At 54.5% G+C, this 15667-nt stretch overlaps 1 protein-coding gene across 1 annotated transcript; it reads right to left on the bottom strand.

Moving 5' to 3' along the window:
• Nucleotides 1-660: 660 nt before the first annotated feature.
• Nucleotides 661-14730, bottom strand: LOC120866953 (angiotensin-converting enzyme-like protein Ace3). The gene is made up of 14 exons (XM_040245026.1): nt 13642-14730; nt 13080-13238; nt 12727-12814; nt 12405-12548; nt 11457-11648; nt 11242-11339; nt 10990-11162; nt 10468-10691; nt 10224-10368; nt 8330-8428; nt 7820-7942; nt 3750-3934; nt 2820-3259; nt 661-858 (listed from the first exon to the last, which is right to left on the bottom strand). Exons 1-13 carry the CDS (start codon nt 13798-13800, stop codon nt 2835-2837), a joined length of 2214 nt encoding a protein of 737 aa, XP_040100960.1. The 5' UTR covers nt 13801-14730; the 3' UTR covers nt 661-858; nt 2820-2834.
• Between the last annotated feature and the right edge of the window lie 937 nt (nt 14731-15667).

Here is a 15667-nt window from a genome sequence, read left to right on the forward strand (position 1 = left end):
GCTGAAAGGAGCCGCGCGGCAGCGGCGGCGGGGCGGGGTTCGCGGGGCGGAGGCAACTTTTCCGGGACTCAGCGGAGCAGGGGCGGGTCCCTGACTCTTCAGGGGCGGGTCCCTGACTCTTCAGGGGCGGAGCTGGGCGGGAGTCCGGCGCCAGGAATCAATCGGGTAGGGCCTCTTTGAGGAGCTTCTGCTCTGTCCCAATGGACTGTGCCCTCGGCCCTCTCAGACCCGGTTCAGGTACCAGGGGGCCAGTCTGGACATTGCCAGGCCGTCTCTCTCAAGCAGGGGAGGAGAGGAGGAGCCGAAGGGGTTATTAAAGGCCTCAAATGGTCTTCTGCTGAAGGTTTCTTTCCCGATCTGACCATTGGACTGGACTCGGGCAATGGTATGGATAAACCTCTTGCCCATCCTTACCAAGTCCCCTTCAACTGAATCACAGTGCCCATACCGAACTCCTAGTGGCAAGCCCATCCAGGACCTGGTACTGGCAGTGTAATGCACAAGGAATATGCAATGAGGTGCTTTCTTTAGAGGCCTGAGAGCTCTTGGCATACAGATACTGCTTGGGAGAAGAACAAATTTAAAACCACATATTAGCAAGTGACCACTGATAAAAGTGTCTGAGTACAGGTTGAAAATGAATACAATAGAATAAGCAGATGGGGATGGGGTGAGGTTTACTGAAAGAGCCTTGGAGAGGAGTGGGGGAAGGAGACCACTGTTCACTGAGCATCTTGGTGAGCTTGAAGCTTTGCAGAGGGTCCAACAGCCAGTTTGGAGCCATCCTTGGAGGGCAAGCACCAACAGGGCATGCACTTTAGGCAAAGGCCGATGATGGAATCAGTGCAAAGGGCTGAGCTGGGAGGTGGGAGAGAAAGGGAATGATAAAGACCCTCAGATGCCGTTTTGAACATCTAGATTTAACTGATGGACAACCAAGTTGTTAAGCAGTTAGACACGAAAGAAATATTCCAGTGAAAGAAACTTTACAGTGGAGGTCCGAAGAAAGAAACTTTACAATGGCCAGGGGGTGGGGGGGTTGGGGGTGGGGGGAGGAAGAACGGACAAGGAGGCTCAGTGAGAGTTTTGCTGGAGTCCAGGTGAGAGGCTTGGAGTCCTTGGCTGGGTGTGCCTTTGCCATGCAGAGCCACAATGCCTGATGGGTATCTCATTGGCCACTGTGGCTGGGGGATGGGAGGGGTCCCAGTGTGGCCCCCCGGGGGGGGGGGGGCAGAGTTGTCCTGGCTGTCCCCATGTCGGGGGGGATAGGCTGGCTGTGGAGGAAAGGTGGGGCTGTTTCTCATGGGCTCAGGGCATGGGGTGCTGAGCTCTGAGGAGAAATTTGGGCAGTGGGACAGTCACTCACTCAATTACTCACTCACTCACTCAAACATTTTCCAAATCCCCACTGTGCACCATGGCCTGTGCTGGCTACAGATGTTTCACTGTGTCCTGACCTTACAGAGCTGACAGCTAGTAATGGGGACAAATAAGGACATTACAGCAAGGCAAAGTAACAGCAGTGATGGAGACATCAAATGAAGGTGCTCTGAAGCCAGCAGTCAGAACAGAAAGTGCTTGGACTCTGCCAGAACTCAAGAAGACCTCTTGAAACCTGGACAGAGGTAGGCTCCATGGAGATCTCGGCCCAGTCCTTCTGTACCCTGATCCCTGACTTCTGGGCTCAGATCTTTAATCTAGAGAGAACCAGTCCAATCTCTTGGCCACCTTCCCGCTTGCTCAACTGCAGCCCTGATGCCTCCTCTGTGGTTTCTGGCTGTGATGTTACTTCCTCTCAAGGTTCCCCTAATTTCCAACAGACATTGATTTTCAGTCTCCTGGGGGCCCCTGGGGCCTCAGTCCAAACTCAGTAAGTTCCCATACACCGGGTGTGGCACCCTTGTGTTAGACCCAGGCTGGAAAAAAAGGGCAAAGAGGGGCAGGAGCAGAAGCCTTCCCTTTCTCTTCCTAGGCTTGTCCCTAGAGCACTCATTCCCCAATGTCCACCTTAAAGCTCTCCCTCCCCATCCTCCCCTCCTCCACTGAGCCTGGAAAGGTGCTGTTTGCCCTGTACTCAATCCCCAGGGCAACAGGCCAGGCAGCAGGTGTGTGTGTGTTGAACAAGGCCATCTCTGGAGTGGAGTGGCTGGAGATGAGCTTTGTTTAAATATTAAAGAAGTCAATCATTAATCAAGCCTGGCAGGGTGCCCAGCTACCCACTGTCTGCATTTGGGAGGGCCTGGTCTGGGGCTGGGATGGGCCATGGGGCAGTTTATCAGGCTACTTGCATCTCAGACAGCTGACAGGCAGCTTCTGGGGGCTGGATTATGCAGCCCAACACAGTGCTGGCCAGTATACAGAGTTCAGTGCTCATGAGCTGAGCACGGATGTACAAGGAGCGTCTGGTCCTACTTGCATGCATTTGATAAAGGTTAGAAGCAGTGTCCTGTTTCTAACCATGGCAGATACTCCTTGCAGCCCCTGTCCAGCCCCACAGTAGAATTTCTGAAGAAAACATCATGTAAAGAACCAGTTTTGGGGTGAGGGGCTGGTTTGGAGGGACACAGCCCTTGGGTCACTAAAACTATGGATCCTGAACCCCAGGAGAAGGCAGCTGGTCTGGAACCCAGGGCAGACCTGGAATCACACACTCACCCATGCACATGGCCTCACATACGTGAGTTCACAAACGCACAACTGCCCATATACCCAGATCTGCCACGGTTGCACCCAATAGCAGTTGGGTGCTATGCAGGCAAGCAGTCCCCTCCCCCTGCCCCTCTTCATTTGGCCACCCTCCCCCTGCCCCCAAACCTCACCAGTTGCACTGGTGTCTAGTCCCAGCTTCCCCATTCATCTCTCATCCACGGAGGCTTCCTGTTGTGCTGTGTGAAAATCCGAATGATGAGGCCAATGGAGCACAGCATCAGGAGGAGGCAGAGGCCCAGCAGCATCCACTGTCTCTTGACAACTTGGTGGGGCTCCATGGCTATGCCCAGAAAGTAGGTTTTGGATGCTGGCTTGATGGCACCGGCGTCCTGTGATCTGGGGCTCTGTGACTGGGTGCTCTGTGACCGGGTGTCTTGTGTACGGGTGTCTTGGGTCAGTGAGCTTTTTTCCAGGGTGTACAGCCTGCGGCCCAGCAGCAGGACTGCCAATAACAGGACAAAGCTCAGGGCCAGCAGCGTCCACTGCCAGGATTTGACCTGGTCAGTGTTCAGCTCCATCCCCAGGAATGCTGCCCTGCTTGTTTCTCTTTCTGTGGAAGACACAGGAAACACATGGAGCAGGTGGAGCTGGGGAGGGTGCCTCGTGGTGACCAGATGGGATCTGATGGCCACAGGCATTCTCCCCAGCCTCTGGCACCTGCCTTCCAAAGATGAGGGCCTGGCCCTGGAAGGAGGGTAGGAAAGAGGAGCAGGAGGAGGATGGGGAGCAGATGGCACAGGTAGGGCCATGTACCCCATGGAGCCCAGCAGTGGCTCCATGCAGGGTCAAGAGGTCAGATGCCCACCCCGTGCTCAGATCCACCCTGAAGTCTAGCTGGACAGTAGGCAAGGAAGCCTCCAAGCCAGTGGCTGGGGCATGGGCTGTGGTCTTGGCCGAGGCTGTATCAGGTACAGACAGGGTCACACTGCAAGTTCCTTGATGGGCGAGGGGTGAAGGCTGGGCGTAGGGGCTGGCCCAGGGCAGGCTAGGGTCGGGCCTGGAGCTGGAACAGAGGTAGGACAAGGGTCAGATCATCAAACCTTCAAAGGAACAGCTGAAGTCTGGCCAGCCCAGTATCTCCCCTTGCCGCACATTCTCAGTGACCAGCCAGTTCAGCAGGGGCTTGAAGTAGGTCATGAGGGCCTTTGTAGACACCTTGGTCTCCCCAGTCATCTTCTCCAGGACCTCCGGCCAGGGCTTGCTCGAGCCCAGCTTCAGGACATCCCTGGGAGTGTAAGTACAGCTGTGAGGCTGTGTGGGGGCATCAGCTGATGCTGCTGGGACCCCTCAGTATGCCCAACCCCACCTTTAGAGTCTGACTTTGCTAGCCAGACTCTCCCAATAGATGTTCAGCATAATGGATAAAATCACAAGCTCTGTATGGAAGAGGGCAACACAGTACTGTAAAACAATTATCCTCCAGTTAAAAAAAAAGAAAAAGAAATCTCAAACTTTGAAATAATACTTACCTGTGTTTGATTCTTGACCCTGTGACTCAGCTGTGGGACCTTGGGCAAGTACTTAACCTTTCTGAATCTCAATTTCCATATCCATAAAATGGAGAAAATAACAGTACCTACCTCTTAGGGTGGTTGTGTTGACCAAATAAACACAATTCTGGGAGCATAATTAGGTAGGCAATAAATGTCTGATTACTATTATTATTATTACTGGTACTACCACCTTGAGGATAATTATTATCCTGGACTCAAATAAGCCAAAAGTCATGAAACACTGTTTCCCATGAGGTGCTCAGTCCCTTCTGGTCTCCCAGGGAGTGTTTGGGAGGATTAGTGAGATTGCAAGCATGGGATGTGTTCTGTGCACTGCCTGCGGCACTGCAGAAATGTCAGCTGCCTCGAGGCTCATCCAGTGGCAGGGGGTCTAGCCTTAGGCTTGGCCCAGGCGCTCAGGTAGGGGGACAGTGTGCGCTGCAGCCAGGGCTCCAGGCTCCTCCACCCCAGTGTCCCCCGTAGAGGCAACAGGAGGTGTATGTGATACTTCTCAACCTGCTTCCCCAATCTGACCTGGAGAGAAGGGCTGAGAGGCCCAGAGGCCTAGAGTATGAAATCTAGGCCATCAGGACTCAGGTTCAAGAACCAGCAGTGCTAGTTATGGGCTGCACAGCCACAGACGATCAACTTAACCTCTCTCAGCCTCAGCTTCTTCATCAGTAAAACCGGCCCCCATTAATACCTGCATTTCACTGTGGTGAGGATGAAGACACATAATGGCAGGAAAAAGGGCTTTGTAGCTTGCAAAGTCTTATATACACTGCTTAATAAACAACTGGGAAAGAATAAGGTGGGGAAACTAAAGGTCAGTAGATCCATACATGGCAGAGACCACTGGGGAAAACTGTAGTTAGGATCCTAAAGAAATGGAGGAGAAAAGTCATCAAGATAGAAAGGAAAAAAACCAAGCGAAACCCCATAACTACTTTTAGGTAAGAGGATTTTATCAAGTGGCAGGTACTGCGAAAAAGGAAGGACCTGGTGGGGGAGTCTCAGCCACTGAGAGTCTGCCTACTCAGAAACAGTCCTTCAGGCTGGATGGAACAGAGGTTTGGCGCAGGCAGCACGTGAGACTTGCAAAGCTGACAGCCAGGCACTGCCTGGAGCCCTCAACTCCAGGACGGCAGAAATGGGCCCGTGGGCAGGATCAGGCCCTGAGTGAGCCAGGGGAATTTGGGAACTTGGACCAAGGCCACTTCTACCTTCCATTCCCAGTGGCACCAACCTAGAGGCTGCCCCAGGGCGATCACACTTAGGAAGATGAGTCAAAAGTAGCAAAATCAAGTTTTAAACTCCATTAGGGAAAAGAGCAGCCAAGAATCTTGCCCTTCCCCTTCTCGCCTGCAAGCGCTTGCCTGCCCCATTCTTCCACAAAAGGCCTAGAGATGACTGGCAAGTCCTCGGTATGCTTTGGTACCAAGTCAGACCCTGGGAGCCTTATATGTCTTGAGTGGAGAGGGGTAGGGAAATGATGAGAAAGACTGAGGTCAAATGTCTCACCAATCAAGTGGGATAAAGGCTCAGTCAAAAGTGAGTTGATGCTGGGCTTCCCTCATGGCTCAGTGGTAAAGCATCTGCCTGCCAGTGCAAGAGACACAGGTTTGATCCCTGGTCCGGGAAGATCCCGTCATGCTATGGAGCAACTAAGCCTGTGGGTCACAACTACTGAGCCTGTGCTCTCAGACACAGGAGCCACAACTACTGAGTCCACGTGTCACATCTACTGAAGCCTGAGCACCTAGAGCCCAGGCTCTGCTACAGGAGAAACCATGGCAATGAGAAGCCCAATCTCCACAACTGGAGAGTAGCCCCTTGCTCCCCACAACTGGAGAAATAGCCTGAGCAGCAACGAAGACTCAGCACAGCCAAAAATAAAAATTATTAAAAAAAAAAAAAAACTTAAGAGTACTCTTGGAAATATCCAATGAATATTTAAGTGTATTTTTAAAAAAAGAGTTGATGTATAGAAAACGGAAGTCTGCTATTTCTTGTACTCTTGCACTGAGGGACAGAGTTCCCTCCTTGGTCCCCTGGCAAGACCTCCTTACCCTCTTTGCATGTTCACCAAATCCCTTTCCTGCTGCACCAGCTCCTTTCTTGGCGTAGGGTTATTGGTTTATCCTGTGGCCCATTGCCCCCTGCTGGACGCAGGGCAGGCTGTTTGGCACATGCACAGGTAAGTGTTTGCTGAGTGAGTAAATCATGGGCACCCAGAGACATGAACGCAGGGAGCCGAGAGGCCCCTTCTGTTCCACACATTCTGAGAAGCTCAAACCTGGGCAGTTGGCTAGAATAAATCCCAGGAGTATGAAAAGATGAAATAGCAAATAGACTAGGGAGACAAGAAGGCATGTCAAGTGCAGCCCTCATGGGAGCAAAGGCAAGGATCAGTCTCGCAACTCTGTCTGGCCTCTTGGGTACTGAGAAGCTGCATGGTGGAATCACGACCATGCTCATTACATTTTCAAAGGATGCTAAATTATTGTGGATAATTATTAGGATACTAAATAGTGGCTTTGTTCATCCTCTGGGAAACCAGGAATAAAACTCAACATGACCTTGACCGATTATGGTAATGGACCTACTGAAATCGGTTGAAATGCAATGAGAAAAAGATTATGTCAGTGGGGCGGGCTCCATATCCCAGAGACTGGAGTGCTGATCTTGGGATCAGAGGACCCAGGTCTAGCTTCACCAGAACAGCGTCCTTTATAACTGATGGAAGCAACAGGGTGGAAGATAATGTGTTCTAGAGTCACTTTGGGGCTCAAAGCATGATTCTGCCACTTCCTAGATCAGCAACATGCAATTATACCTCTCTGAACTTCAGTTTCATCATTTACGAAATGTGGATAATAAAATCTACTTTGCAAGTTATGAACTGCTAATGTGAAGCACTGTAAGAGCGCTTGTTAGAGAGCCAGCCTGTGGAAGTAAAGGCTTCCAGCCCAGGTCAGCCTCTCATCCCGTTCCAGGTTTCCTTCAGGGCCAGAAACTTGCACCACAGAGGCAGGGATGGAAAGGATGGGCTAGACACCAAGCGGGAAAAAGAGACTGCGGGTGGGGGGGTCAAAGCAGACCACAAGCTGATCAGAGTGGGCCAAGAGGCTGGTGCAAAAGCAACCTGGCTCAGCCTGGGAACTGGGTTCAGGCACCTCCGAGAAAAGACAGGCAAAGCAGAGTGCACCCCAGGGCGCATCAAGTGCTGCTGAGAAGCTAGGCAGGCACCTTGCAGGGAAAGAATAAGGGGATTCAGACGGAAGATGGAGGCAGAGGCGAGACCCCAACACTGGCTTCCCATCTGGGACAGTTCAAGTGCGTGCGTGCATGCATGCGTGTGTGTGCATGTTAGCAGCAGGGGCTAAACCATCTGTCTGACCACAGGGGCTACATAAGAGGAAATGGGCTTTGATTAACATGGGAGAGACTGTAGTCTCTCAGACTCTGTAGTCTCTCGTAGGCTGACAGAGGGAAGAACTTCCACTAGAACAGAAGCGCTGTGCAGGGGACCTGGGGTGGAGCCAGGTGAGCAGAGGAGCCCGGGGCAGGCTTCCAGCAAGGTTAGGGAAGGACAAGGGGAGGGGGAGGGCACTCACTCCAGGAGCTTCCCAGCCTCCTTGGAGTTATAGATGTCACAGCGGTGCAGCGGCCCCATGTGGCCTGAGGCCTTGCAGAGTGCTTCATGGAACTGGAATTGGAGCACAAGGCTGAGAAAGTACCTGGGGAGAGAAGGCGAGGCCGGCTGGGGGTGTGGCAGGGGTGGGCTCGGGTCAGTGGTCACCGTTAGGGAGGCTGGTCCTGGGATGCTGCAGGGTCTCTCCTTCCTAACCTTCTGGACTCATGCGCCCCCTCCCCCCTCCTGCTCACCTTTTGGGACAGCAGACACGCTTTCCCATCACGCTGCCCTCCACAGGGGAGCTGATGTGAAAGTAGTGTGCTCAGGACAAGGCCCTCAGGAGGGTGTGCCATCTGGCGGGAGGAGGTGGGGAGGCGTGCAGGGGGAGGACAGTTGGGTCTGGGGCCTTCCTGAAAATCCTCCACCTGGGTCCTGTGTCCCTGAACCCTCAGCCCCCAGGCCGGTCCTGCTGGAGTGGCCCAGACCTTACCGTATGTAGGGCAAGCTGGCAGAGATGTGAAACTTGGCGCCTGGATCAAAGTCCTCCTCTGTCCGAGGGATGGGAGGGCACAGGCCCTGGTATTTCAACCTGGGGGTGGTGTTAATCGGGGGCTTGAAAGTGCCACCTGGTAAGATTTGCAGAGCCCTTTTCCTTCTGGAGCATTTGCACAGCTGTCAAAGCGACTTGGCATGAGGAGGACACTTAATGCATTTTATTGATTAAATAAATGAGTTGAAAACACATGGGATTGGGAATCAGAGAATTAAACAATTACAGGAGTTAACATCGAGCATGTCCTCTCTGCAGGAACTGTGCTGAATTCTCCACACCGGCTTCGTCAACTCTATCCTGGCTCTGGGGATACAGGAGGGAACGGGCTAGGCAGGGTCCCTGCTCTCATCCTAACGATGGGGGTTGGCCGTGGACCAACCAACCAAGTGGTTTCATCTGGTAAGAAGTGCTGAGAAGAAAACACAGCACCATCTCTGTGGTATGGAGGAAAACTGAGGCTTAGAGATCAGGGAGTTGGTAGTAGGACACGGCGGAGTCACGGGCAGACCCCAGTAACTGCTGGCTTTGCCCTTCTGAGCTGTGTGACTGTGGGAAAGTTGATTGTTACTGAGCCTGCTTGTAAAGTGTTGTCTGTGAAATGGGCATAACGTGAGCCATCTTTGGGGTGGACGAAGTCTATGGAAAAGCTCGTCATTTCACGTTGGCCCACTGGAGCCCTGCACAGTCCTCACGGGGAAGCTCCTCTCTCATCCACGAGGTTCTGTTCGAGGACCAGGGAGTTGCCCCCTCCCTCAGCCTCCGGTTTCCATCACTCAGGGGGTGGTGGGCGTGGCTGAGGAAGGGAGTGACTTCCCTCAGTCCAGATGGCTGGTGGGGGTGCCCTTGGAGGGGGCACAAGGTTAAGACTCTGCCAATCCCCCCAGTGAGGTCCGGTCCTGAATTTGGGGTGGGAGTTGGAGGGTGAGAGGACAAAGGGAGGGGCAGCCCGCTCTGCCATCCCTGGGTGGCAGTGTGACCGCAGGCTGGGCACCTGTTCTTCCTCTGAGAGTGGCCATGGGTCATTGTAAAGGCTCAAGTCAGCCTAAGGGCCTGATGCAGAACTGGTGGGCCCTCCAGGAGCGCCTGTGGCTGGCAGACCTGAGCTGGTGGGTCTGAGGATTGGTGGAGAAGGGGAAGCCTTGTGCATGCGCAATTATTATCCAATCTAACAGCCAGGCGTCAGTGATGGGATGGACACAGGTGCCCCTCACTCAAGACTGACGCTGCCCGACTGCTGGGGGCTCCTTCACTGCCAGTTCCGCTCACAGACAGACCTGGGACACAGTCAGAGACAGGTGTGTGTGTCTGTGTCTGTGTGTGTGTCGGGATAATAGGAAAGGGGGCAGTGGGCTTGCCCTTGTCATATAAGGACTCTCCACCGGAAGGAAAGAGCTCAGACCCCAAACACTCCCTCTGCTGGCCCCACTGGGAGGCAGAGAAGGGAGGGGAGGAGCAGGAAGGCCTGCCTGGTGGTCAGCATCCCATTCTTGGAGGGCCCAAGTGCAACCACTGTGCGAGCTTGCCGGCCTCCAGGGATCCCTCGAGGGGCTACGAGCCTGCTGAGTGCTGGAGCCAGATTCTACACAATCCCCCAAGACCCACGCTCCAGCCCTACCCACTTCAGCAGGATTACTTTCGTCTGGTGACAAGACAGCCAATGCCACCCCAGGGCTTCCCCGTGGCTGCAGATTAGCAGCAACACATGCCCAGCTCTGCCCCTGGAGGCGAGCCGGTGGTGCCCTTTAGTAGCAGGCGGTCCCCTTGAGGCTGCCCCAAAAGCCCACCCTAGTCCAGGTATGGCCAGAGGGGCCCTAATGGCAGTCCTCCCCACCTGAGGTTCCACCACTCCTGGTTGTACATGTCCTTCTCGATGGTGCCGTCAAAGACCTTCCAGCGGAACAGGTCCATCAGGTAGGCGAAGGGGATGAAGGCGATCTTCTCCAGGGCAATGTTCATCAGGAAATTGACCTCCTCCTCTGGGGGAAGCGGGGGGCAGTCAGGAGGTGGCTCTGGTCCCGCCTCCCTTAGGCCTTGCCCGGGGGCCCCAGGCCTGGGGTCCTTCTGGTCCCCATCACCTTTGTCCTGGTGCTGTTGGCTGAGCAGGCCTCTGTTGAGCAGGTGCTTGTGGGAGGAGGCTGAGAGGGTGACCACCGACCCCATGGCCTCCTCGAAGGCTGGGTTGGCGCCTGCGCGGAAGATCAGCGAGAGGTTCTTGTACTGCAGGAAGTACTGGATGTGGCCCATCTGGTGGAAGATGGACAGCAGGTCTTCTATAGTCACTTCGGTGCACTTCTTTATCCTAGGTTAAAGGGCAGGGGTCAAGGAGCATGGGGATGCTCTGGGAGAGGGAGACATTTCCCTATTCAGGCTCTGTAAAGAGACTGGGTGGTCGGGCTGGAGACCAGCAGGGCCTTGCGCTCTTGGTACTCCAGGCGCCACATCCGAGCAGGGGCCAGGCCCTTGGCTTTCACACTCATCTCCCCCAGGTGGCTGGCTCACTGCCCCCTGCCCCCGGCTGCCACCCCGCTGAGACAGGCAGACAGGTGGAGAGCAGAAGGAGCAGAGGAAGGGGGTGATACCGGCCGCAGGGTGAGCACCTGAAGTCCTTCCCGTTGTAGAAGTCCCAGGCGGACGCGTGGCACTCCACCTCCCGCCCGTCAGTTGGCCTTTCCATCATGGAGTTTTCCCAGAACTCAGGAGGGGTGGAAAGCAGCCCCATGGAGGTGAAGAATTTTTCAGCCTCTTGGAACATTTTCTCGGGCTTCCAGTGCTGTGGGGAAACGGCAGCGTGTGGGGGCCTGCCCGGGGGCTCTGGGGTGGGCAGGGCAGACCGGGGCCCGAGCGCTGACCTGGCCTTGCATGATCTTCGTGATGTCCTCAGGGGGCTTCTCCGGGAAGGGCAGTGCCAGGTCTAAGATGTTGACCCAGGACTGAGCCCACATGTTCCCTGGAAGAGGAGGGGCAGGGTTAAGAGGAGGCGGGAGACCGTCTCTCCCCACCGACTGAGTGCCTGCTCGGGAGGCCTACTCCACCTGCCCGCCTCTGCCGCCAGCTGGGGCTTTACCCAGGACGTGGGCGGGGATGGGCCCCCTCAGGTCTATGAGCTCGGGACCATAGAAGCGGTAGAGGGCCCTGCGCACGTAGGCGTGCAGGTTCAGGTAGAGCGGCTGCAGCTCCTGGAACAGCTGCTCCAGGTCTTCCTGCAGCGAGTCGGACTCGTACGTGGACCGCCACAAGGCCCCCATGTCTTGGTAACCTAGGACAGGGGAGGGGGCTCAGGGTTGACCCCCACCCACCCTTCACCCTTCAGCCTGGCCTGGCTGGCAGGAAACCCAGGCACCTGCTAGGGAAGCCAACTGACCTCCTAGATCCTTGAGGTCTTTATCTGCCAAACAGGAAAGACACCACCCTCCCAAGGTCACCATCCGTAAAGATGAGAGTGGGATGGGAAGGCACTTAGCAAAGCACACACTGAGCATCCTCTGGGCGTGCATCCTCTGGGCCAGGGTCTGCTCCTCTCTCTCCACCTGGAGCCCCACCCACCCGGGCTGCCGCCGAGGGCTTCTTGTTGCCTGGCTTGCTCCATCTTTCAGGCCTTGCATGAATGTCAGTGAGGCCCTCCCCGCCCACCTGGCTGAAACAGGGTCCCTTCTTCTCTCTCTGCAGCCCCATCTTTCTCAGCACTTATCCTCGGTGGTGACTGGAAATGAGCGTCTGTCTCCCAGAGGCCTGTAAGCCCGGGGAGGGTGGGCACCTTCCCCGTCTTTCCACCTGTCCATCCTCAGACCCTCCCCAGCAACGGCACACCCCAGGAGTAGTGCTCAGTTGCTGTTTGTGAATCCACACGACGAGTGAGCCAGCTCTGCACTCCCCAGCGGCAGGACTCAGGGTTCCTGTCTCCAGGTCCTACCCAGACTCGGCTTCACCCTTCCCAGCACTGCCCTGAGCCCCATGCAGGACACAGTCTGCCCAGCTGGATGGGCTGGCAGGTCCGCGGGGAGAGGGGCCTTACCATTGAGCTTCGCAGCCTTGTTGCTGAGCTGCACATAGCGCTCAAAGGTCATGCGGAGCTGGCGACCCACGGCATCCCGCCAGCCCTGCCAGGCCCACAGCAGCTCCTTCTGGTCTCGGGAGGTGGCCATGACTTCTTCGAGGTCTGTACCCAGAAAAGGAGCCGAGATGGGACCTCACTTCAGCCGGCCTCCTGCCCTCTCCCGCCTTGGGTAGCCCCTCCCCAAGTGCAGCTGGGGCTGGGAGGAGGTGGGAATCCGGAGGCTACTGGAACGGGCTGTGCTGAGACTCTGGGCTGTGTGGGGGTGGGCTCGGGTGCTCACCAGGCTCCAGGGGCAGGCAGGGCCCCTCATTCAGGCAGACCTGGGCCGTGCTGTATGTGGTCTCCATGTAGGCCAGAATCTCGTTGTACTGGGGGGACAGGTGTCACCCAGGGCAGGCCCGCAGCCATGGGCCCACCCCCAGCGCTAGTCCCACCAGCTGGGAGAGGCAGGCCTGGCCAAGGCATCATCCCATCTTCCCACTAGCCTCTGCTCACCTCCCTCCCCCACCCAGAGGAAGCTCTGGCCCTGCCTCCCCCAACCTCCTTCCAGCCCCAGGCGGCTCCCCACCCGGCGGCCTGCCCACCCCTGGGGTGGGGAGCATGTGCCTGGAGACCTGGGGGCTTGTCCATCACCTCCCGGAGCTCCTCCTTGGGCAGGGCCGCCTTGTCTACGTTCAGCAGCTTACTCAGCATGCGCTTCACGTCCGAGTCCTGGAAGTTGGCGACCTTAAACAGGCGGGCCCGCGTGCCAAAGTACAGCGTGTGCTGGGACTTCTCCACGTCCTTGTACAGCTGGAAGGACGGTCACCACGTTTGTCGTGTGAAGGTGAAGGAGAGGGTGAGGGTGTCACAGCGAACTCCAGGGCCCAGCCCCACAACCTCCTTCCAAAGCCCCTTTAAAGGGTTTGGAGTCATTGAAACTTTGCTACAAGCAAGAAGGGAGGGAACCTGCTCCCTAAGAGCAAGCAGGTGATATTTACAAGAGAAAAGAAGCTAGAGGTTCTAGCCCAGACAGCTTTCAGGGCTCCAGGAGGTCTGGAGCCTGATGTCTGTTCCAACATGAGCTTTGGGGCTTCCCTCTCTCATCTAGCTCTGGAGTAGCAAAAGGTGTGATTCCTTGCCCCCCAGCACCCCTGCACCGTGACCCCTGAGAAGAACAAAGGGCAAAGGGGCAGGGCTGGACGTGGTACCACACCATCTCCTCTTGATTTTTCTTTGTGATGTTGGTGACATAGTTCCAGGCGGCCTGCATGAACTGGTTCCACACAACCTGGGCTGTTCGGTCGTAAAACTGCAGGAAGGCCTTTGCCACAGTCTCATTGTAGAGCTGGTCTGCAGAGAAGGAGATGGGCATCAATTGTCCTGGGAGGGGCCGGCCCCTGCCTGGTCCCCGGGCCTGATCCCACGCTCCTTCGGGTCCCAGCCCCACCTGAATCCTGGTCACCCTGAGCCACAGCACAACAGAAGAGCACAAGTAGGGGAGGTCCAGGGCAAGTCCATCTTGTTCCCATGACCAAAAGAACAGCAGAGCTGGAGGGGGCTGTGGCCCAATCACGGTCCAGCTCCATATTGTGACATCAGGGGCTAAAGGGCCAACCACGGAATGTCAGAAAGGGAAAGGCCCCACTTAACTTCTGGCCCAACTGTCCCCATTTTACAGGTGAGGAGACTGAGGTCTAGAATGGTCTAGCCATAGTACCTTCACACCAGGTCAGTGGCAGAGTCAAAAGGACAACCAGGGCTCTTAATGTCTAGACCAGAGCTTGTTCCACTCTACTCGGTCACTTCTCCCTGGCATTGGAGCCATCCTTGACCTTGACCAGGGATTGATAAGCCCCCTCCCTCCACAGGCTGGCATTACTTCTGAGAGGTGAGTGGGAGGATGGATGAATGGGCAGACGGAAGGAAAAGACCTCTCTGGGTCTCTGGATTCTGGAAGCATAGTTGTCTTTCCATGTTCTTCTGACCTGACCGCTTATGTTCTCATTTTTTGGCCTTTTTTTCTCTTGAGGGAAGTACGATCGACCCAGGGCTCCTCCTCTCTTTCACTGTCCTTACACCTGTTTCTCAAGGGAGAGCCCTAGACCATAAGTTTGCTGTCAGGAGGCACAGAAGGTAAGGGACCATCTATCAGGATTTTAAAAAAAAAGTACTTTTTGGTTGCTTGGTTATTATTTGGTTACTATTATCTTCATGCTATACACGTCACCCTCCGGACTTAATTATCTTGCAACAAGAAGTATATACTTTTTGACTGCCTTCACCCATTTCACCCACCCACCCTTGTCTCTGGCATTCACCATCTCTATGTCTATGAGTTCAATTTTGTTTTGTTTTCTTTGGGGATTTTTTTTTTTTTTTTTTTTACTGTTGTTGTTGTGCGTGCTCAGTTGCTCAGTCATGCCTGACTCTTTGTGACCCCATGGATTGTAGCCCCTCAGGCTAGTCCATATGGACTGTAGCTCCTCTGTCTATGGGATTTCCCCGGCAAGAATACTGGAGTGGGTTGCCATTTCCTCCTCCAGGGTATCTTCCTTACTCAGGGATTGAACCCACATCTCCTGTGTCTCCTTCCTTGCAGGGAGATTCTTCACTGCTGAGCCACTGGGCAGATTTTTGTATTTTAGATTCTGCATATAAATGAGATCACACAGTATTTGCCCGTCTCTGACTGACCTATTTCACTTAGCATAATGCTCTGAAGTTCCATCCATGCTGTTGCAAATGGCAAGCTTGCCTTCTTTTACATGGTGGAATAGTATTCCTGTGCGTGTACATGCACATGTGTATGTGTATGTGTTACATTTTTAATTTCCATCAGTGGACACTTAGGCTGTTTCCATATCTCAGCTATTGTAAATAATGCTGCAATGAACATGAGGGTGCAGATATCAAGACTGTAATTTCATTTTCTTTGGATACATACCCAGGAGTGGAATTGCTGTATTATATGGTAGTTCTTCAGGCACTCTATCAGATCTAATCCCTTGAATCTATTTGTCACTTCCACTGTGTAATCGTAAGGTATTTGATTTAGGTCATACCTGAATGGTCTAGTGGTTTTCCCTATTTTCTTTAAGTCTGAATTTGGCAATAAGGAGTTCATGATCTGAACTACAGTCAGCTCCTGGTCTTGTTTTTGCTGACTGTATAGAGCTTCTCCATCTTTGGCTGCAGAGAATATAATCAATCTGATTTCAGTATTGACCATTTGGTGATGT

This window comes from Oryx dammah, unplaced genomic scaffold, assembly GCF_014754425.2.
Source record: "Oryx dammah isolate SB20612 unplaced genomic scaffold, SCBI_Odam_1.1 HiC_scaffold_8, whole genome shotgun sequence".
Taxonomy (NCBI): Eukaryota; Metazoa; Chordata; class Mammalia; order Artiodactyla; family Bovidae; genus Oryx; species Oryx dammah.